Here is a 21,256-nt window from a genome sequence, read left to right as displayed (position 1 = left end):
AAACATGGAATGCCTCATGAGTGATATTCCATTGGGTGGTCCACATTTTGTTTATCCATTCATCCATTGGTGTACACTTGGTTTGTTCCCACCTCTTGGCTATTGTGGATAAAAACAGCAGAAATTTATCCTCTCAGAGTTCTAGAGGGTAGAAGTTCAAAACCAAGGTGCTGGCATGCTCATGCTTCCTCAGAAGACTCTAGGAGAGGATCCTTCATTGCCTTTCCCAGCTCCTGGTGCTTGCCAGCAGTACTTGCAGACCCATTTTCTGCCTGTCATTACATGACCAAACTTTTTCCTGTGTGGACCTTGAGAGTCACCCTCCAAGACGTCCTCCAGTGATCTCTGCCTGTAGTATTAACGTTCTTGTATAATCCCCTCTCTCATTGTACCAAGGTGAGTCTATGGCCCAGAGGATAATACAGAAGTGACGGTACATCACTCCAAGATTAGATGACAAGAGACACTACAGCTTCCACCTTGTTTGCATGTTAAGCTGCTGTGGTGTGGGGGGAAAATTTGTTATGCAGCAGTAGCTCACTGATATACTTGCACATCCATACATGTGATTTTTTTCACACACTCAAATAAGGGATCAAGCCTTGCTAACTATTTTGTATTTTTACTTCCTTTGAATTATGTCCTTAGCATCAATTCCCAGGAGTGGATCAAAGCATACTGCTACGTCAGGGTCGTGCCACCACAAAAATTGTGTAATATACACAGCGACCAACAAGGAATTAACATTACCAATTTTAGAGCTGCCATGCTGGCATCGGGTATTACCAATTTAAGTTTTTTTAATTGGAACAGTTAACATCCACTTTCTTGTCTACATTCTTTTTTTGGATTTTATTTATTTACCTTTAGAGAGAAGGGAAGGGAAGGAGAGAAACATCAATGTGCAAGAGATGCATTGATGGGTTGCCTCTCGCATGCCCCCTATTGGGGACCTGGCTTGCAACCCAGGCATGTGCCCTGACTGGGAATCGAACCCTCAACTTTTCAGTTCAGAGGCTGGCACTCAGTCCACTGAGCCATACCAGCTAGGGATCTTGCGTGTTTTCTTATATCCTATGAAGGAGGCTGGCCTTTAGGAGGCTCTGCAAATGACATGCAGTGTGACACCAGACAGGCTTCTGTTCTCTTTCTAAGCCTCAGTTTCCCCATATACAAAATAAAGGGTGTTTCCACTGACATCTTTCAAAGGAAAACAATTTCTATTTATTGAGCAAGCACTAAATACTCTGGCCCAGGCTAAGCCCTTTAATGTATCATCTCATTCATTTACTTTAGGCCAGACCGAGTTCTGGACCTGGGATACAGAAGTAAATGAAAGACAAACATTTCTGTTCTCATCCTACATTCCAGTGGAGAAAGAACAATAACTGGCATAAATGAGTGAACACGTAGCAGTGGAGAAAACAAGGGTGCTACGCAGGAAAATGGTGAAATGGGGGATAAGAAATACTGCAGGGTAACTTCACATGTTACCCTTAAGGTCAGAGAAGACCTTAAGGAGGTGACATTGGAATACAGATTTAAAGACAGTGAGGGAGGGAGCCATGGGGTTGTCTAGGGAAACAGCATCCCCAGCAGAAGAAACAGCCAGTGCAAGGTCCTGGGGCAGGACGTTACCTGTCATGTTAGAGAACAGGGAGGCTGGAGCAGAGTGAGAGGGGGAGAGAGGGAGAGGAGGTGGGCAGGTTGTGCAGGGCCTTGTGGGCTCTGGGGAGGACTTGGGCTTTTACCCCAAGGGAAGTGGGAGCCATGGAGGCCTGAGGGCAGAGAAGGGACAGAACCTGACTTGGGTGGTCACTGGTGCCCTCTGGTCGCTGGTGCAGGAAGAACAGACTGTGGGGGCAAGTCTAGGAAGGGGGCTGGGGGAGGGATGACTATGGTGGAGGCGACTGCACTGGCCCAGGTGAGCAGTGATCGGGCTGGACCACTGTTTGGGATCGGTGGTCCCAAACATGGTGAGAAGCAGCCAGATTCTAGATATATTCTGAAAGTTTAAGCCCACGGGCTTTGGTGACAGTGGCAGCACAAGAGAAAGGGAGGAATCGGTGACATCAAATTTTTGACCCAAAGAACTTGGAGGATGGAGGTGCCCTCAGTGAAGACTCTTGTTGAATGCTGTTGACAACACTATCTGGTGTTTATCATGACTTCCGGTTTCCGGGTGGGGAACTGAGGCTCAGAGGAGGAAGGCAGGCGCTCCAGAGTCGCATAACAAGGAGCGTGTGAGATGAGATCATGCCCAGACCTCTCAAGCCTATTCCTGCCTTCTTTGGGGACGAACTGTGTCTCCCCCACTCCAAGCTCCAGCGCTGTCCCATTCTCTCTCACTTTCATCTCCTGTTGCCATGACAATGAAACACAGTGCATCAGCTTCCTATGGCTGCCGTTGAAACAAATGACCCCAAACTTGGTGGTTTAAAACAACACAAATGTGTTATTCTGGAGGGCAGAAGCCCGGTATGGACCTCTCTGGGCTAAAACCAAGCAGTCGGCAGGGCTGGCTCCTTCTGGAGCCTCTGGGGGAGAACCTGCTTCCCGGCATTTTCCAGCTTCTAGGGGTCACCTTCATTTCGTGGCTGGTGGCTCCCTCCTCCATCCCCAAAGCCAGCAATGGCCTTGAAGTTTTTCTCACATCCTGTCACTTGAACACCAACCTGGCTCCCTCTTCCCTGTTTAAGGAAGTGAGATTACTTGGGGCCCTTTGTTCAATCCAGAATAATCTGTCTATCTCTGCATCAGCTCATTAGTAACCTAAATTCCATCTACGCAACTATCCCCTCTTTCTCACGCAACATAACACATTCACAGGTTTGGAGAGATTAGAACATGAACTTTTTCGGGGGAGCCCCTCACTCTGCCCACCGTATCCAATTAGGTCATAAAGGCCTCTGTGACCTCATTATCCCCCGGGGCCCAAATTCACAAGGCACCCCTCCCACATGACTGCTGGCAGGCAAACCTCTTGCCAGGCTCTTGAACCTCAATGACTCTCTAACTGTAATGGGAGCCAAACCTGAGGAAGCCCAGAAGCCTTGCTCAAGGGGTTGGACCCTGTTTAAGAGGGTCAGGGCCTTACTCACCAAAGCTTCACCCCCACCCCCACCCCCGCCTCCGCCCCCGCCTCCGCCCCCACCCATCTGCTGGAACCCAGGCTGTACACATGTGTATGGGTATGTGTTTGGGCATGTGGGCAAAAACAACCTGGAGCACCTCCCATCACAGCAGGTGAGTTTGGGAACTACAGGTCACCGACTATCTCCAGCCAAAACTTCAGGGGGAGAAAGCCATACTGCCCACCCCCTCTGCATGGTCCACTTCCCTCCAAGCAGTGAGCACCAGGGTGGGCATTTCACCAGGAGCGGGTTCTGGAGGTGTGAGTGGGGAGGCAGTTCCAGCCTGGCCGAGCATGGGCAGGAGCTTGGTCTGCCCTGCAGGTGCTTGACACGGGAGAGCAGCTGATGGTCCCCGTGGATGTTCTGGAAGTGGATAACGAGGGAGCCTTGTGGAAGTTTCTGCTCTCAGGAGCCATAGCTGGAGCAGTGTCTCGCACCGGCACGGCCCCTCTGGACCGTGCCAAGGTGTACATGCAGGTTCGTGTGGGTGGGGGCCACTGCACTGACACCATCGGGGCAGGGACAGCACAGTGGAAAGGACGGAGTTCAGGATGTGGGTGGGGGGTGCAACTGGAAGCAGGTAGGAGGGTGGGGTTGGGACATGGGCTGGAGTTAGGAGGCTGAACAGAGATGGAGTGGAGGTTGAATTAGGGGTGACAATGGAGCTGATATGGATGGAGCATGGAGTTCAATCAGTTGCAAGAATGGTACCAAGGACGGGATGGGGGTTGGGGATCAGGGAATTGGGGGAGGGGGTCTTTGGATGGCTTCAAGACAAAGTAGGACTGAAAAGGAGAGGAAGATGGATGAGATGGTGGCTTGGTGTTGGGTTTGGGTCTGCATGGGGTTAGAGAATTCTAGGACTAGCCAGGGAGAGAGTTGGAGAAGGAATTGGGATGAGGGGGCTGTTTGGCTGGGGACAGGAGGGGCTTGAGATGCAAGATGGAATGGGAATAAAGACAGGGTGGAGGACTTCTTACAGGGCCAGGGGCCTCCCTACCCCCAGGTCTACTCCTCCAAGACGAACTTCATGAATCTGCTGGGGGGGCTACGGAGCATGGTCCAAGAGGGGGGCTTCCGTTCCCTGTGGCGGGGCAATGGTATCAACATACTCAAGATCGCCCCTGAGTACGCCATCAAGTTCTCCGTCTTTGAGCAGGTGGGGGATGGTGTGCTTTCCCCAATCCCACCCTCAAGTCCTCACCTCTCCTATACCCCACCCCCAAAGCCCAGAGCATTACCCAAGACACACAACATTTACCCTCCAAGTCCCAGAGCTCTCCCTCTGGGTGCGTTTCAGGCAGGAAGGTGGTCGCTTACCTGCTCTTGCTCCTCTCTCCTGTCTCAGTGCAAGAATTACTTTTGTGGAGTGCATGGGTCCCCGCCCTTTCAGGAACGTCTCCTCGCTGGCTCCCTGGCTGTGGCCACCTCCCAGACACTCATCAACCCCATGGAGGTAAGAGAATACCTGCCCCACAGAAGAGGAGACAAGATGAAAAGCTGCCAGCTGCTACTGCTTCCTCCTCCACCTTCCCTCCCCTCTTTCCCTTCTTCTCCTTCATGTACAATATGTATCAGACTTCTGTTCCAGATGGCTACTTGGTCGCCCCAACACTATAATGAATGGGTCCCATCTTTCTTCTCCAGTGATCAGAGATGCCACCTTTGTAATTTACAGAATTCCTATATATGAGTTTATTTCTGACCTTTATCCTCTGGTTGCTCTGTTGTCTGTTCATGCACCACTACCCTTTAAATGTTTTTAGTGAATGGACTTTATTTCACAGAGCAGTTTTAGGCTGGCAGAAAATCTGAGCAGAAAGAACAGAGAGTTCTCATATACCTCTCCCCACATATACAAAGTTTCCACTATTATTCCCATCTTGCATTTGGGCGGCATTTGTTACAATCTATGAGCCTGTATGGTTAGGCTATTTTTAACTAAAATCCATAGTTGACATTAGGGTTCACTCTTTGTGTTGCACAGTCTATGGGTTTTGACAAATGACAAACGTATGATGTGTGTGCCCACCATTACAGCATCACACAGAATAGACCGACCCACTGCCCTAAAAATCCCAGGCAAGCACTGATTATTTTAGTGTCTACCCAGTTCTGCCTTGAGGCATGGTGTTATGTTTTATTATTCTCCATCCTCCTGTCCTTTATCTCCAAACATCATCTACTGGTTTTGTTTTTAATTGGTGTCCAATTCATAAACAAGTAAGAGATTTTTATGCCATTTTTATGTTGAGTCTACATATCCAGGAATATATTCATTTGTTCAAGTCTCTCTTGTGTTCTTTAATGGTCTTTTAAAAGTTTTCTTTGTATAATTCTTGTTCTCATCTGTTTAAGTTTCTTCCAAAGTGTATTTGTTTTCATTGGCTGCATAACAAATTCCCACAGACTCAATTAGCTTAAAATGACAGATTTTTATCTCATTGTTTCTGTGGGACACATCTGGGCACTGACTAGTCAGGTCATCTGCACAGGGTTTCACCAGGTGGAAGTCAAGGTGTCAGCTGGGCTACCAACAAACCCATCTGAGGCTCCTTTCCCAAGCCTCCTGGTTATTGGCAGGATCAGCTGCTTATGGGCGTAGGACTGACATCCTCAGCTCCCAGAGGCCAACCACTGTTCCTGCCATGTGGCCACCTCCCAGACACTGTGGTAATCCATGTGGTCCTTTCTACAACAGTTTGCTTGTTTAAGACCAACTGGAGGATGTCTCTGATGCTTCCAGTCTTTCTACCTCTACCTCTGGCAACAGACCTCTTTTAAAGGGCTTGCCTGGTTAGGTCAGGCCCACCCAGGACAATTTCTCCTGATTCTTAAAGGCAACCGTTTAGGGACATCTGTTACATCTATTACAAAATCCCACCAACTCTGTCATTATCAGGTAGCCTGATCATGGGAGTGGCATCTCATTATGTTCCCGGGTCTAGCTTACATTCAAGGTAGGGGGGCCATTATAACAGAGCATGCATATCAGGGGACAGGAGTCTTGGGAACCACCTTACTATTTTGCCTGCCACACTTGGTGTTCTGCCTTTTGCACAATTATAGAACTGCCAATTTTTGGAATTGGGGTATTTCTTAAAATTCTGATCTCTGACTCTTTTGGAAAATTAGCAGATCTGGCCACCTGGAGTGTGCACTCCCATGGCGCTACACTTGGCTGGTGCTAAGTGAAAGGTGCCACAGACCTCACTTGGCTCAAGTCACTTCCCTTCTCTTCTGGGCCTCTGTCAGCACTTGAACTTCTGAATCCTGTGTTGAGAGCACATACAGGTCAAGGGATGGAACAGGGAGCTCTGGGTTTGACACCCACCTTTGTATATTCCTGAGAAGTTTCCTCATTTGTAGATGGGGACAATGGCCACTGCTGAGGGTCATTGAGAAGATTAAATCAAGTAAGCTGCCTTACTCCTCACACGCCCTAGGTGCTAAAGACACGGCTAACCCTGCGCCGGACGGGTCAATACAAGGGGCTGCTGGACTGTGCCAAGCAGATTCTGGAGCAGGAGGGCACCCGCGCCCTTTACCGTGGCTACCTGCCCAACATGCTTGGCATCATCCCTTATGCCTGTACCGACCTGGCTGTCTATGAGGTGTGAATCCCTCAGAGGGGGTGGCAGGGATGAACCCAGTCCCTACAAAGCTTTCTCCTGACCCCCTTTTTCTTGCAGATACTCAGGTGCTTCTGGCTGAAGTCAGGCAGGGACATGGCAGACCCTAGTGGCCTAGTCAGTCTGTCATCAGTGACACTGTCCACGACCTGTGGTCAGATGGCCAGTTACCCACTAACTTTGGTACGCACCAGGATGCAGGCTCAAGGTCAGCCTGGCCCTAGTGGCCACTGTGTATGCTCCCCCAACCCCTCTACCAACCCTCTGAACTTCCTTATATTCTCAAACTCTCCACATCTGATCCTGGCCACTTTCACTGACCCCCGAATCCACCAAGACATACACTTACTCCCAAATCCGATCCAAGCCCTCAAATTAATACTACAAATTACTAAGATGAACAGCCATCTTACAATTGATTCCCGCAAACTCCCCCCAAATGCGACCAAGTCCCCCATACCGACCTCAAGAAATACAACCCCAAAATTACCTCCAAACTTCTCCAAATCAGACCCAGCCCTCAACCAGCTCCAAAAGTCAAAATGGTTCCTAAATTCACCAAATCTAACTCTTAGATGCCCCCAAATTCCTAACCACTTCCTCCACTACCCAGGAAACTCCCCAAATGTGACTCTCATTTGAGAGTCAAATGAACTCTCAGCATCTAAACTAATTCTCAAATATCCAAACTATTAGGTGGTACTAAGGAAGGTGGTCCTTAGCCAACCACCTGCACCTTGAAAATGTCCCCAAACTATTCCTTAGCTCACTTCCCAAAAATCTCTAGCAGATCTTAGAAATTCCCTTCCAAATAAGCTTGAATGTTTTCTAAGATGTTCCCCCAAAGGAAACCTGAAAATTCCTGCCCAAATTGATCTCTTCATTTTCCCCAAACTGACCAATTTCCTCTAAAAGTCTCCCAAACTCCTTTCCAACTGATCCCCCAGGCTCCTTTCCCTGGCTTCACTCCCCAACATTCCAGCCCCTCCCCGCCCTGCTCCACTCCCCCCAGCTCATCTCAGAGGCACTGAGCTTGTTCTTATCCCTGCAGACACTGTGGAGGGTTCAAACCCCACCATGTGCAGAGTCTTCCAGCGGATCCTGGCCCAGCAGGGCTGGCCAGGGCTATACCGAGGTATGACCCCCACCTTACTGAAGGTGTTGCCGGCAGGTGGCATCAGCTACGTGGTGTATGAAGCCATGAAGAAGACTCTGGGTGTATAGGCAATGAGCTAAGCAGCACACCCTGGGCAGAAATGGACAGGAGGATCTAGTGTCCTCTGGCCCCAAAGAGCCCTCCTGGTTCAGGCCCCAGGGAAGTCTTTTCGTTTTTGTTTTGTTTGTTTGGGTTTTTTCCAGGAAAAGCAGGCTGGGGGGTGGTGTGTCTGGGTCAGAAGATGCTCTCCAGGGTGCTGCTTGAAATTATTATGGACTCCATTTTGGCTCACAGTAGTCTGTCCTGGCTCCAGGGATAAATGGTGATCATGGAGTCAAACCAGGAATAAAGTGATGGTTTCTGTTATACATGTCTGGGACACCAGGGTCCAGGAGGGAAGCTGTGGACTTGGATACTTGGGTCGAAGAGAGGAGCTAAATATCTGTGCTCCCTAGGTCCCCAAGTATCTTGGGCCCCTTGGGCCTGAATAGAAAGCCTGGATGATGCCTGGGTCCAGGTAATAACTTGAGGACCTAGGATTGGAGCTTGAAGCTTGGATCCTGGGACCTTATGTGAAGCAGGTGTGGGGTTTGTGAACAGGGTATAGGATCCCTCAGGAACCAATGGCCCAAGACCCTTTAGTTCAGGAGGGGTGCTGGTTCCATGTGTCCTGGAAGAGAAAAATGGACTAGATCCCTGGGTAGAGAAAGGAGAGAGGTGTACCAGGGGATCCCTGGGTTTTCTCCTGTTCTCAAGCCACCTTAACTCCAAAAGTCTCCAAGGCCTCAAGCAGGCCACGTGCCTGGCCTACACAGCCAGGCTCACGGGGCGCTAACCCTGACGTAAGGCCCGAATTCCGGCAGCGGTCGCCACTTCCTACGTAACCTGCCACTCACTTTCCCTCCCACTAATCTCCACTCACCGTCTGGTGGCTGGCTCCGCCCCAATGCAGCTGCGCTTCCATTGGCTTCTACCAAAGCTGGGCACCTTTACTTCATGGCCATTTGTCGGGAGCGGTGTCAGTCTCCTAAAATCTACCCCCGTCGCTCAGTTATTGGCTTAGTGTCGAGGCTAGAAAAGGATTCTGGTTAACAAGGAAAGCCAGTCCAAACCCAAGTGCATCACCCACAACTCGTCAGGAATTGGATTAAACTGACTGCCAATCTTTACAAGAACCGCCTTCCTCGTGTACTCATTGGCTTGCAGTCCAAAAGCTTTTTGCTAGGCTCCTCCTTCCTGTCTGCTTGACTCTTCGGAGCGGTCAATCGGTTCCGAAGCCGCCCCGCAACTCTGGAACTCCCGCTTCATTGGGCCTCCCGCCTTTTCAGATCTCCTCGATTTGCCAAACTAGCGCCGGCAGCCCGCAGCTCATTGCCTCCGAGAGCTGTCAGTCACATGGTGTCTCCCGCCCATTGCCTCTCATGGCACTCCGATTGGTCGCTCGTCTACAAAGCCTCCGATTGGTGGCCCAGGAGCGGCGGTCATTTCCCACTGGCTCGGCTGTGCTGTCTGTCACGGCGGCGGGAGGGGGTGTCCCTCTTTCCCCTCGTCGTCTTCCCTGCCGCTGGGTTCCCAGAGTGCTCCGCGGCCGTGTGGAGCGAGGCCTTGTTCCCGCGTTGAGCCGCCGCCGCCGCCGCCGCCTCCTCCTTCTCAGCTTCAGCCTCCGCGCCAGGTCCGGCCCCGCCGCGCCATGTCGGACTACAGCACGGGAGGACCCCCGCCCGGGCCGCCGCCGACCGCCGGCGGGGGCGGGGGTTCTGGGGGCGCCGGGGGAGGCCCTCCACCGGGCCCGCCAGGCGCGGGGGACCGGGGCGGCGGAGGCCCGGGCGGGGGGTCTGCCGGGGCCTCGTCGCAGACCCCCGGCGGGGGCGGCCCAGGAATTCGCAAGGACGCCTTCGCCGACGCTGTGCAGCGGGCCCGCCAGGTGAGGAGGCCGCGGGCCTGAGGGGCGGGCGGGGGAGGGGGCGGGGTCACGTGCGCGCGCGCGCGGGGTCGCGGGTGAGGGGTTGCCGGGGCCGCCGTGGGTTCACGTGGGGGAGTAGACTGGGGCCTGGGCTGCCCCAGGTGCTTCGAATGAGGTTGCCCCACGGGTGACTTCCTGCACGGGGAAGGGGCGTCCGGGGAATTCCCAGGAGCGGTCCCTGGGTGTGCAGGGGCTCCGGAGTGCAACCCTTTACTCTGGGGGACGCCCCGCTTTAATACAGCGCAGGCGTGCTCCACTATCCTGGAAGGAAAGGGTCCACTTTCCCGGGATGTGCCTTACTTCGCTCCCATCTCTCCATCAGGGCACAGGGCTCTGTTTGCCCCCAACCCAGTCCCGTTTCTACCCACTCCCCAGAAAGAGAAAGAATGGACTTGGAGGGAAACAAGTCCTTTCTCTTGAGAATGGAAAGGGAATTCTTTTGCTGCCAAAGTAGCCAAGCACTTAAACGAAATGGAGAGGGTGGGCGTAAGTGTGGGTTCTGTTTGATGCTACTGGCCGTTTGAAAGCGTGGTCTCTATCTTTTGGGGAAAGAGGGGAGGGTCCCACCATAGTTTCTTGAGTCTTGATAACTGCATGGAGGTGTCACATGCTGATGGGACTGACCTCCCCACATCCTGGAGGGGAGGAGATCCTTAGAATGGGATGATTTTGGCCCCTTTTCCGGAAGTAGCTCCTAGCCTGACCCTGGGTAGTTCCAATGCCTTCAGGGCAGGGTGGGAGGTCCCGTTAGGTTGAACGTCCTCCTCCGCCCATTTATGACCTGTGCTTTCTCACCTCGAGTGGAATAGTGTTCTTAGGTGCACTTTATCTGCTTGCCCACCAAACTGTCTTGATTGATGAGCAGCTATCGTTGGTAGAGCTGGTGCTATCTGTTGGGGTGGGATTAGGCCCCATCTGGGCAGACCAAGAGCTTTGGATCCAAGTCTTAAAATGAGAGAGGTGGAAAGATACATCCTTAGTTCTTGGTTTTTGTTTCTTTGGGGAATTTATAATAATTCCACAAACAGACTCTGGTGTTAATGTTTGTTGGATTGGGATTTATTTGAAGTTGCTCTTCGTGTGGCTAAATTGTAACATATGTTCCAAAAGGGTCTTTTGTTTTTCTCAAATGAAGGTTTCAGATCCCTTGAAGCAAAAGCTATCCTGAATTTGTTTCACAAATGCAAAGATTCTGAGGGTGAGGGAGATAATACATAATACCCCTCAGCATCCCAGAAGAACTAGGCTACAGTCACATGTTCTGGTTCTCTGCAGCCCTTCCTTGTGGAGACAACCTGCGAACCCTCCGTGGCACTGAGTTTCTTCTGTTCCTTTTATCCCTGGGATGAGTTAGTGTGGGTTATGGTCTGCCACAAACAATTTAGGCCCAAATCCAGTCGAGAAAGGGAGTTTTGAAATTCCTGGATAACTCTTGAACTTTAAATTCTTAGGTGAAAATTCTTTTTAGAATATCTTAACCAACAGCTATTTCCTAAATTGGGGGTGCTGACTCCTAGGCCAAACAGCAAGACCAGAAAACAGAAGTTTATCTGAGCCCTATGGAAGTTGGTTTTTGGTGCTAATTCTATTCTGTTCACAACTTCATCTCTAGATTGCAGCCAAAATTGGAGGCGATGCTGCTACAACAGTGAATAACAGCACTCCTGATTTTGGTTTTGGGGGCCAAAAGAGGCAGTTGGAAGATGGAGGTAACTACCTGCTGGGAGGAAGGGCCAGGGGTAGAGAGTGAGGTGCCTTTGTTTGAATGTGGTTCAGAGTGGGGGGGAGCCTGCTGCCATTCGGTCTTTTAAAACCTCAGCAAACCCAGCTTTGTTCATTCTTTTTGTTGAGCCACCGTCCTGAGGTATCAGGTGGCTGAGAGGAGAGCAGATTGACTGTGGCTAGATCCAAGTTGTAAGTTCTCAAGATTGTTCCTCCCCTTCTGGTAGTCTGGGGAAATGCTGGTATCTTTATTGAGGCCCCTTGAAAGTGAAGTTTGGCTGGCCCCGGGGCATGCAGCATTACCCACAGTAGTTAAAATGATCAGTTGGGCCTTGGCTGGTGTAGCTCACTGGATTGAGCGAGGGCCTGCCAATCAAAAGGTTGTGGGTTCACTTCCTAGTCAGGGCACATGCCTGGGTTGTGGACCAGGTCCCCAGTAGGAGGCATGCGAGAGGCAACCACACATTGATGTTTCTTGCCCTCTCTTTCTCCTTTCCTTCCCCTCTCTCTAAAAATAAGGAGATAAAATCTTTAAAATTATCAGTTGGGTGGCCCCTCACTGTGGGGGGCCATTTGATTGATCTTTCAACCAGGACCCTGCTGCCCAAGGCAGGTCCAGTCCTGAGCTGGAAGGATTCAGAAACCACCATCATTGTTCCCCCATTATAAAGGGCTTTTTCATTCTTGATGGTGGCAGCAGGATTGATGAAGTCTGGCCTCATTTAGGAGTTGGTCTCTGCTACTTTCCTATGTTGGCTCTGATGTTGGGGGGGAGGGTAGCAGAAGGGGGGATTATTTGCGAGGATGTGTGGCACTGGCTTCAGATTTGAGGCAGCTGTGGGTGGGTGCTGCATCTGACATCCTGTCTCTTTCACAGACCAACCGGAGAGCAAGAAACTGGCTTCTCAAGGAGACTGTAAGTCCATTGGGTGACACAGGCAGAGGGCAGCTTCAGGATCTTGGAACATTAGGAGTTGGGAGCTAGGAGCACTGAGCACCTGTCCTTTATGGAGACTCCAGGTGTTCATGACATGTGGGGTTTCTATAGCCCCTGGAAATTGAGGTAGAAATACCTGGTGCCTGTGCTATTGTGAGGAGGGCCCACTGTGCACCAGTGCTCAGTACGGCTTAGACTAATGGTGCTAGTTGCCACCATGGAGGCAGGAACACCTGGGGCCACTGGTGTTCAGAGTCCCGGAGAGAAGCCAGGCCAATCTTTCCTGTGGATTTTCTCTCTGCAGCCATCAGTTCTCAACTTGGACCTATTCATCCTCCCCCCAGGTAAGTTGTGATTTGAAGAATACATCATTTTTTTTGTCTGTCGGCTCTCTCTGGTGCTTCTTACTGACTGAGGGAGAAGAGCTCTGTCTGGGGTTCCCACACCATTTAGGGTTCTTCCACCAGAGAGCAAAAAGAGATAGAGGGCACTGTTTTCGTCTCTGTACTTACCTGTCTTCAGGGCTAGAGGGAGAGGGTTGTGAAATTTTGTTGGTAATGACAAAAGGGTGGTCTCTGTGCCCTGGTGCTTCCTTTGTTGAGGTGGGAACACTCCAAAAGCACAGGCATCTTTCTTTCTAGAAAAGTCTGGTTTTCTTATGCATCCTCTGCACATGTTTGTTCCCTGAGAGCTGGTGGAGCCTGGGGTAGGGAGGTCTTTCCTTTTTGCTGCCCCCACCCCAAATGACTTTAGTGAACTTGACAGAATCCTTTGTGAAGGACCATATTGTTGTGGGGTTGGGGTATAAACTTAGGCCTGTTGTGGGGGGGCTAGGAAATTTAAATGAAAAAGGTAAAAACAATTTTTTAAGTCAACACATGTAAAATTTGACTTAATTACATTGCTGTGAAAGTGCTAAGTGCTCAGTCTCTCCCTAAGTCAGAGACAGCTCTGGTCCAAGGGCCACACTGCTTAGAGCCCAGGCTCTTATAGCCTAGGAGGGGAAATGAGCCTCCAGAGGTGGGGTGACCTGCTATAGGGTGAGGGAGCCCCAGCCTCATGCTGTTAGATTCCATTTAGGCCTGTGGGGCTTTGGTCCTGTCATAGGAAGCAGGGTCAGAGGCCAGAAGCATTGGGGCAAGGCTCCTTTTCTTCAGGGAGACCCTCTGCTCCTTTCCTATTTGAGACCTTCATTGTCTCTCTTTGCAGGACTTCAATGACAGAAGAGTACAGGGTTCCAGATGGCATGGTGGGGCTAAGTGAGTGTGGGTCACTGTGGTCTGGGGTGCCCATTATACCCACCCCAGCCCCTGGGACAGTGTCCTGGGAGCCCATGCCAGCCCAGAAGCCTTTGGTCTGAAAGGGCCTCCCCTGTTCTGCTCTTACCTGTTCTTTCTGGGCGGAAAGAATGGTGGAGCTCTTGGAATGGCTCCTGCCCTCTTTGAATATTCATATGGCCTGAAACCCCTACTTCTTCGTGTACTCATTGTTGGATCCTTCCTTCTATCAACTCTGCTTTTCTTCTTTTCCACCTAGTCATTGGCAGAGGAGGAGAACAGATTAACAAAATCCAACAGGATTCAGGCTGCAAAGTCCAGATCTCTCCAGGTATGAGCGAGCCATATTCATGCCAGAATGAATGCTGGGCTGGGGCTTGGCTCTCTGCACTTTCGTGATCTCACTTTTAACTTGATGGATAGACATGGAATGTGAAATGGGCTAGCATTTGTTTATTGTTTGTTTATTGAGTACCTTCTGTGTACCAGGCTCAGTGCAGTATCTCCACTAAACAGCATCTTTAAGATGTAGCTATGATTTTCTTTCATAGGTGGGGGGAAGGCTGAGAGGGAAGATCTAGAATTGAAAACAAGGACCCTTATTCCAGGTCTGCTTTGAACCATTATGTTAGGTTGTCATCTGAACTAAATACCTAGGAAAAACTGGACAGGAATATGGGAAGCAGGAAGGTACATTAGAAAGAAAAGCTTTGAGGACAGGCCTGCCTAGGTTTGAATTGCATGTCTGCCTGCTCCTCTGTAGGAGTCTGCTTTTCGGGAGTTTCTGAGGCCTTGCTCTAGCAGAGTGGAGACTGTTGAATAAAGGGTGCTCATGTGCTTGTCAGTGGTGGTGGTAATGGCCCAGGGTTTCGACCTTCCGTAATCTGCCTCTCCTTCCACCTCATCTTACTCTCTAAAAGTTCTGCCTCCCATATTGGACTTGAAGTTTCCTGACCTCGGCCTTGCCTAGTGCAGCCTCTCAGGTCTTTGGGGAGGTAAATTGATTTCTCAAGCTGCTGAATGGTGGCAGAAGTGTCCATTGGTTGTTCTGGAAGTTTTCTCATCTCCAATAAAGGCCTTGCCAGGGTCTGCGTGCCGAGAAAGGCACTGACCCTATCTCCTCTTCTCTTCAGACAGTGGTGGCCTCCCTGAGCGCAGTGTGTCCTTGACAGGAGCCCCAGAATCTGTCCAGTAAGTGCTCACTGGGCCTGTCATTGTGATGGGAGTGGGCAGAAGTCCTCTTGATCCCTTTGAAAATTGTGGGTGACGCACCATGTCCCTGCACTCCAGTTCAAGGAACTGTAATACTCGGCTTCCTCATCATCTGTCAGACCCATATATTGAAGACATCTTTGCCTTGAATGGGGGGGTCTCCAGGCCAGTACTTTTTCAAGTGACAGCACCCCATTCCTTCTCAGGAAAGCAAAGATGATGTTGGATGACATCGTCTCTCGTGGTCGTGGGGGCCCCCCAGGGCAGTTCCATGACAACGCCAACGGGGGCCAGAATGGCACGGTGCAGGAGATTATGATCCCTGCAGGGAAGGCTGGCCTGGTCATCGGCAAAGGCGGGGAGACCATTAAGCAGCTACAGGTGAGAGGGTGGAGCAGAGGACAGAAATTTGCTTCTATCCCAAGACAGTGTCTTTTCTGTGTCTGATGTACACATACACACACACCTGCTGCTTTGCCAGCCTAATTTTACCCTTCCTGATCATGGACCCTGCCCCCAAGTGCACTAGTTTCCAGAAAGTTCTGCACTGACAATCAATGTTGGTTTTAAAGGAACGAGCTGGAGTAAAGATGATTTTAATTCAAGATGGTTCCCAGAATACAAATGTGGACAAGCCCCTTCGGATCATTGGGGATCCTTACAAAGTGCAGGTGAGCACACCTTGCAGGTGGTGGTGGTTTCTAGAGATGTAAGAAAAATCTGGTAGTCTGGCTGGAGATTTGGGTGGAAGTGGAGAGGTTTCCCGGAGCACTTGCTTTGAAGTCGGCCCAGGGTTTGTGTTCTTGTGTTGAACTCTCCCTCCCCATTGTTTGTACGTGAGCAAGTAGCCTAAGTCTGATCCTTTGTTTTCTCATCTGGAAAATAAAGGTGCTGGCCATCCCTGCCTCTTAGGGTGGCAGGTAACAGAACTCAGTACCTGTGTGTTGGTCCTTAGCTTAGGCCTGTGACCCCTTGGTTTGTGGAAGGCTGAGGTCGCAGTAGGGTAACAGCTTACTGTGTGCACCATGCTCTGTGTTTTTGCAGCAAGCCTGTGAGATGGTGATGGACATCCTCCGGGAGCGTGACCAGGGCGGCTTTGGGGACCGGAATGAGTATGGATCCCGGATTGGTGGAGGCATTGATGTGAGTGCAGGCCTCCCCGAGAAGATGGAGGGCTGTTTGTGTGATGGGGCTCTTCATATCCAGTAGACAGCAAAAGGTGGCTCTTCTTCCTCCCTCAGGTGCCAGTGCCTAGGCATTCTGTTGGTGTGGTCATTGGCCGGAGTGGAGAGATGATCAAGAAGATCCAGAATGACGCCGGTGTGCGGATCCAGTTTAAACAAGGTCAGGCTGAGGCACGTCCTCTTGAGATCACCCTGAGGGTCTACTGCAGATACCCTGGTTAGCATGCTGAGCCTCTTTGTGGTGCCTTGTTACTCCTAGATCTTTTCTCTCTCTTTTGTGGGACAGCCCCGTGAGACAGTTGGTGACGGGAAGACTTTCCATGTTTTCCTCTCCTGTTGAATTTATGTTTTCCCTCTCTGCAGCCAATGGCCCATCCGACAGGGCAGCCCAGATAACTTGGGCACCCTGGGCTGATCAGACCACTACCCCAACTCTGGGCACCTGCAGAGCTTGTGGGAGTCTCTGAGGGCAGGTCTGTGGGGAGGATGGACCTCTTGCTTTTCAGAGATTTGTTGTTTTCAGTTCTATAAATTGCATGCATTAGTTCTAGGGGTTCCAATTGCAGAAAGAAGCCTCAGCCGCCTGCCTGCCTCATTTCTCACTCCTGAGTACGTGGAGTGTGGCAAGTGGCCCTGAGTCTGAGTCGTTTCAAGGCATCTGGCTTGGCACAGTGCCGTCCTGAGGAGGCAGTGTTTTGGAGTTGTTCTTCTCTTTTAAATCTGTGTCTCTGCTCTCTGGGTGCTGGCCTCAGATGATGGGACGGGTCCTGAGAAGATAGCTCACATAATGGGGCCCCCAGACCGTTGTGAGCACGCAGCTCGGATTATCAATGACCTCCTCCAGAGCCTTAGGGTAGGTGGCATGGGGTAGGTGAGAAGAGCTGGTGGGGGCAGAGGGGACAGGTCTGGCTTCCTCCATTCATTCTCCATTGTCCTCCCTGTCTTGCAGAGTGGTCCCCCAGGCCCTCCAGGAGGACCTGGCATGCCCCCAGGAGGCCGTGGCCGAGGAAGGGGCCAAGGCAACTGGGGCCCGCCTGGAGGGGAGATGACCTTCTCCATCCCCACTCACAAGTGTGGGCTAGTCATCGGCCGAGGTGAGTAGGCCTCTCCCTACCCTTCATCCCTCACTCTCTCCTCCCACCCTCCCTCACTGCCTGTGCCCCCCTCAGGTGGTGAGAATGTGAAAGCCATAAACCAGCAGACAGGCGCCTTTGTAGAGATATCCCGGCAGCTGCCACCAAACGGGGACCCCAACTTCAAACTGTTTATTATCCGTGGCTCACCCCAGCAAATTGACCATGCCAAGCAACTCATTGAGGAGAAGATTGAGGTGGGCTCGTGGAGGGATCACGGAGGGCTCTGGGGGCCTGGGCATGGCTCCAGCTCCTGTCTCTTACCTGCTAACCTTGTCCCATTCTCCTTCCTCCAGGGTCCCCTCTGCCCAGTTGGACCCGGCCCGGGGGGACCAGGCCCTGCTGGCCCCATGGGGCCCTTCAATCCTGGGCCCTTCAACCAGGGGCCACCAGGGGCTCCCCCTCAGTGAGTATTTCAGCTGCCTGGGATTTTGGACATTGGGTTTTGTATGCTGGCAAGAAGAGTGACAGGCCCTGTTTCCATTTCCATTCACCACCAAGGGGTCCTGCATCATCTTTCAGAAGCAATGGTTGTTCGGGACCCAAACATGATCCAGCCCAGCCCTCTGTTTCACAGACACCGTCTTTTACAAGATGCTATAGGTGTTGAATTTGGGGGACTTTGTTTCACAGCCTGGGTCCTATGCATTATTAGTTTTCTCACACCCTTCCCTGGGTCCCCTTTCTATTAGCCATCTTTATCCCTGCAGCGGAGCAGCCTGCACTCATGTGTTCCCCCTCTTCCTCCTGCAGTGCCGGTGGCCCCCCTCCTCACCAGTACCCACCCCAGGGATGGGGCAATACATACCCCCAGTGGCAACCACCTGCTCCTCATGACCCGAGTAAGTAAGGCTGCCCATTTGATGGGGCAGCACCGGGTCTGGGTATGGGACTGGTTTTCTGTGTCAGCTGTCAGCCTGCATTGCTTTCTTCTTGCAGATAAAGCTGCTGCAGCTGCAGCAGACCCCAACGCAGCCTGGGCCGCCTACTACTCACACTACTACCAGCAGCCCCCAGGCCCTGTGCCTGGTCCTGCCCCCGCCCCCGCCGCTCCACCTGCCCAGGGTGAGCCGCCTCAGCCCCCGCCTACTGGCCAGTCAGACTACACAAAGGCCTGGGAAGAGTATTACAAAAAGATCGGTGAGTGAGTAGGCCACTGCATGGGCTCAAGTCAGCCAGAGGGACAGAGGAGGCCAGCTGTGTCCTCTTACCTCCGTGCCTGCCTTCTGCAGGTCAGCAGCCCCAGCAGCCCGGAGCTCCCCCACAGCAGGACTACACGAAGGCTTGGGAGGAGTACTACAAGAAGCAGGGTGAGTTACACAAAAAGAAAAAGAAAAAATAGTAACAGGGATGAAAGTGTAGCACAGGGAATGTAGTTGTCATTATGATGACTTTGTGTGGTTGCATGGATATTAGTATAGTGATTATATTATAAGGAATTTAAATTGAAAATCACTGTGGCACACCTGAAACTAATAAATATTGTATGTCAACTACATCATTTCTTTTTAAAAAAAAACCAGCCTGAGCTAGTGGAGCTTGAGGTGAGGCAGGGCCAGGCCCACTCTTGCCATCCCCACTCACCCTCTCCTCCCAACAGCTCAAGTGGCCACTGGAGGGGGTCCAGGAGCACCCCCAGGCTCCCAGCCAGACTACAGCGCTGCCTGGGCTGAATACTACCGACAGCAAGCCGCTTACTACGGACAGACCCCAGGTCCTGGCGGCCCCCAGCCTCCACCCACACAGCAGGGACAGCAGCAGGCAAGTGGGAATTGCCACCCTCCTCCTCCTCCTTTTTCCTTCCAACCCCCAGCCACCGTTCATCCTGCCTTAGTGGGTAGCGCCGGAAATCCCTTCCCCTGCGGGGTGTGTCCTTGATGCCTGCAGCGGGGGCCGTGTGGCCGGAGGTCTCCGAGAGTCCCCATGAGCCAGGGGAAGTGTGCGCTGGGTCCAGAGGTTAAAGAAGAGGCCTCCCTCCGCCGGCTCGCTTGTTCCTGTGTAATGCTGTCGTGATGCTGGGGGCGAGTGCGAGACAGATAAAAGGTGGAACTGTTGAACTGGTGGGTAGTCCTGGGGGTGGGGGGCAGGCCAGCCACTGAAACGGTCACCAACCTGGCTGCTAACTCAAAATCTGGCCACTTGGGAAGAAAATGGATACTTTTTCCACCCTCTGCATTACTTTTTTTGGCTTTTGTTTGTTTTGTTTTTAAACCCACGATCTTCTCCCCGACTGTGTCCAAGTGACTGTGTTTGCCGGCAGCCCCAGCGTGGGGTGGCCCTGGCTCCAGCAGGGACGCGGGGAGCCTGCCAAGGGGACCAGCCCTGGAGCCCCTCTGCTCCACCTGGGTTTGGCCTCTGCTCTCACGCCCGTGTCTGTGTCCCGGTTTTGTCTGTGAAGTGGGCATGATGATCGCTGCCACCTTCCAACCTACCTCACAGGGGTGTTGTGGGGACACCGTGATCTCTGAGATTGTTCATGTTGTGATGCGCCGGGAGCCACCGCTTTCTCCCCTGCTGACCCTCACTTCGCTTCTCTCTCTCCCGTGGCCCCTGCTTCTCTCCTTCTTCCCTTTGTGTCACTCTTTCTCCTCCTCCTCCTCCTCCTCCTCCTCCTCCTCCTCCATCAAGGAGCCAGTCTGACTTCAGCCGAGTCCCCGGAGCACTTCACTAGACAGTTACAGACATACCTGCTAGCCACCATTTCGGGAGAGGGGCTTCCTGGCCCCCTCCTTACAGTCCCCTCAGTTTCCCGCCCCTACCTCCCCCTCCCCATAGTGACCAATTCCTATCTCTTCCCTCTCCGCAGGCTCAATGAATCGAATGAATGTGAACTTCTTCATCTGTGAAAATTCTTTTAATATAATTTGTTTTGTTTGGGGTTTTTTCCTTGGTTTTGGCTTTTTTTTCTTTTTCTTTTTCTTTTTCTTTTTTTTTCTTCTTTTTTTCTTTTCTCCATTTGTTAGGTGAGAGAGCGATGGCTGCCGTAGGGGTTGGAGGAGCCTCTCTGAGGGGCTCGGGGGTCGTCAGTGCTGGCTCTCGCTCTCTCGCTTTTTCTGTCTCATGCTTTTTTTTTTTTCCTTTTAAATTTGGGGTCCTTCATGTTGAGCCAGCCATAGAAGATAGTGAGAACTAAGTCTCTGCCAAAAAGATTTTTCTAAATAAACATGAAGTGAAACGAAACCTATAAGATTATATATATATATATAAATCTCTATACCCACCCTTCCTGAAACTGCTTCTTTCAAGGGAAAGTAATTCATTTTCTCCCTATCACTCTTGGCCCTCTTCATGTTTTTAAAATAAACTTCTACAAAGGAAAAAAAGTCAATCTTGCTATTTCTTTTTTTTAGTTAGAGTTGGAACATTCCTTGGACCAGGTGTTGATATTGCAGGAAACCCCCACCCCACCCCACCCCGCATCAGTTGAGCCCGTCTGCCTCTCTGCTCCTCTCGCTCCCCCCTCTGCCCCAGCTCGGCTTCCCGCAGCCCCTCCTTCCCGCGTCCTCTCTCCCAGGACTGGTCTGTCATGTTTCATCTGTTCAAGAGGACATTGAAACTGCAAACAAATTGAGAACAAAAAAATTGTATGGCAGTTTTTACTTTTTATCGCTCGTTTTTAACTTCACAAATAAATGATAACAAAACCTCCCCATGTCTGCTGGGTGCCGTCTCTCTCTCTGTTCCCCACCTGCCCCTGTAGAGTTTTGAAGCAGATGTATGTTCTTTATAGATGTTGTAAGAGCCTGATAATGGTGATTGGAAATTACAAGCTTTGTGTTGTGTTTTTTCTTTTTTTTTTTAAGGAAACAAAATTATAAGAGAAAATAGTTTTCTGCAGGCACGTTGTACTTTACTATGACTTTTCTTCCCCTCCCCCCCCCCTTTTTTTTTTGGTTAAATAAAGAG

General features: G+C 51.3%; 2 protein-coding genes across 6 annotated transcripts; both read left to right on the top strand.

Moving 5' to 3' along the window:
* Nucleotides 1–1,023: 1,023 nt before the first annotated feature.
* On the top strand, nt 1,024–7,990 carry SLC25A41 (solute carrier family 25 member 41). Its single transcript, XM_037042700.1, has 7 exons — nt 1,024–3,246; nt 3,456–3,611; nt 4,141–4,293; nt 4,483–4,590; nt 6,581–6,748; nt 6,827–6,974; nt 7,818–7,990. The coding sequence occupies exons 1-7, from the start codon at nt 3,022–3,024 to the stop codon at nt 7,988–7,990; spliced, it is 1,131 nt and encodes a 376-aa protein (XP_036898595.1). The 5' UTR covers nt 1,024–3,021.
* Nucleotides 7,991–9,473: 1,483 nt separating this feature from the next.
* Nucleotides 9,474–20,998, top strand: KHSRP (KH-type splicing regulatory protein). 5 transcript variants are annotated; one of them, XM_037042696.1, is made up of 21 exons: nt 9,474–9,846; nt 11,498–11,594; nt 12,485–12,523; nt 12,849–12,888; nt 13,754–13,803; nt 14,081–14,152; nt 14,955–15,012; nt 15,240–15,414; nt 15,606–15,704; nt 16,078–16,176; nt 16,275–16,377; nt 16,970–17,070; nt 17,167–17,311; nt 17,387–17,547; nt 17,647–17,756; nt 17,852–17,953; nt 18,104–18,192; nt 18,290–18,490; nt 18,583–18,660; nt 18,951–19,111; nt 20,157–20,234. In XM_037042696.1, exons 1-21 carry the CDS (start codon nt 9,613–9,615, stop codon nt 20,163–20,165), a joined length of 2,223 nt encoding a protein of 740 aa, XP_036898591.1. In that variant the 5' UTR covers nt 9,474–9,612; the 3' UTR covers nt 20,166–20,234. The 5 variants fall into 5 exon arrangements, with proteins under 5 accessions (XP_036898591.1, XP_036898589.1, XP_036898593.1 ...); XM_037042698.1 differs by having other exon boundaries at nt 9,475–9,625; nt 9,743–9,846; nt 18,951–20,998; XM_037042699.1 differs by having other exon boundaries at nt 9,564–9,628; nt 9,750–9,846; nt 18,951–20,998.
* The last annotated feature ends 258 nt before the right edge of the window (nt 20,999–21,256 follow it).

Source organism: Sturnira hondurensis, unplaced genomic scaffold (assembly GCF_014824575.4).
Source record: "Sturnira hondurensis isolate 20B ecotype Veracruz unplaced genomic scaffold, ASM1482457v3 Scaffold0003693, whole genome shotgun sequence".
Classification (NCBI taxonomy): domain Eukaryota; kingdom Metazoa; phylum Chordata; class Mammalia; order Chiroptera; family Phyllostomidae; genus Sturnira; species Sturnira hondurensis.
This window is presented reverse-complemented; position numbering and strand designations above follow the sequence as displayed.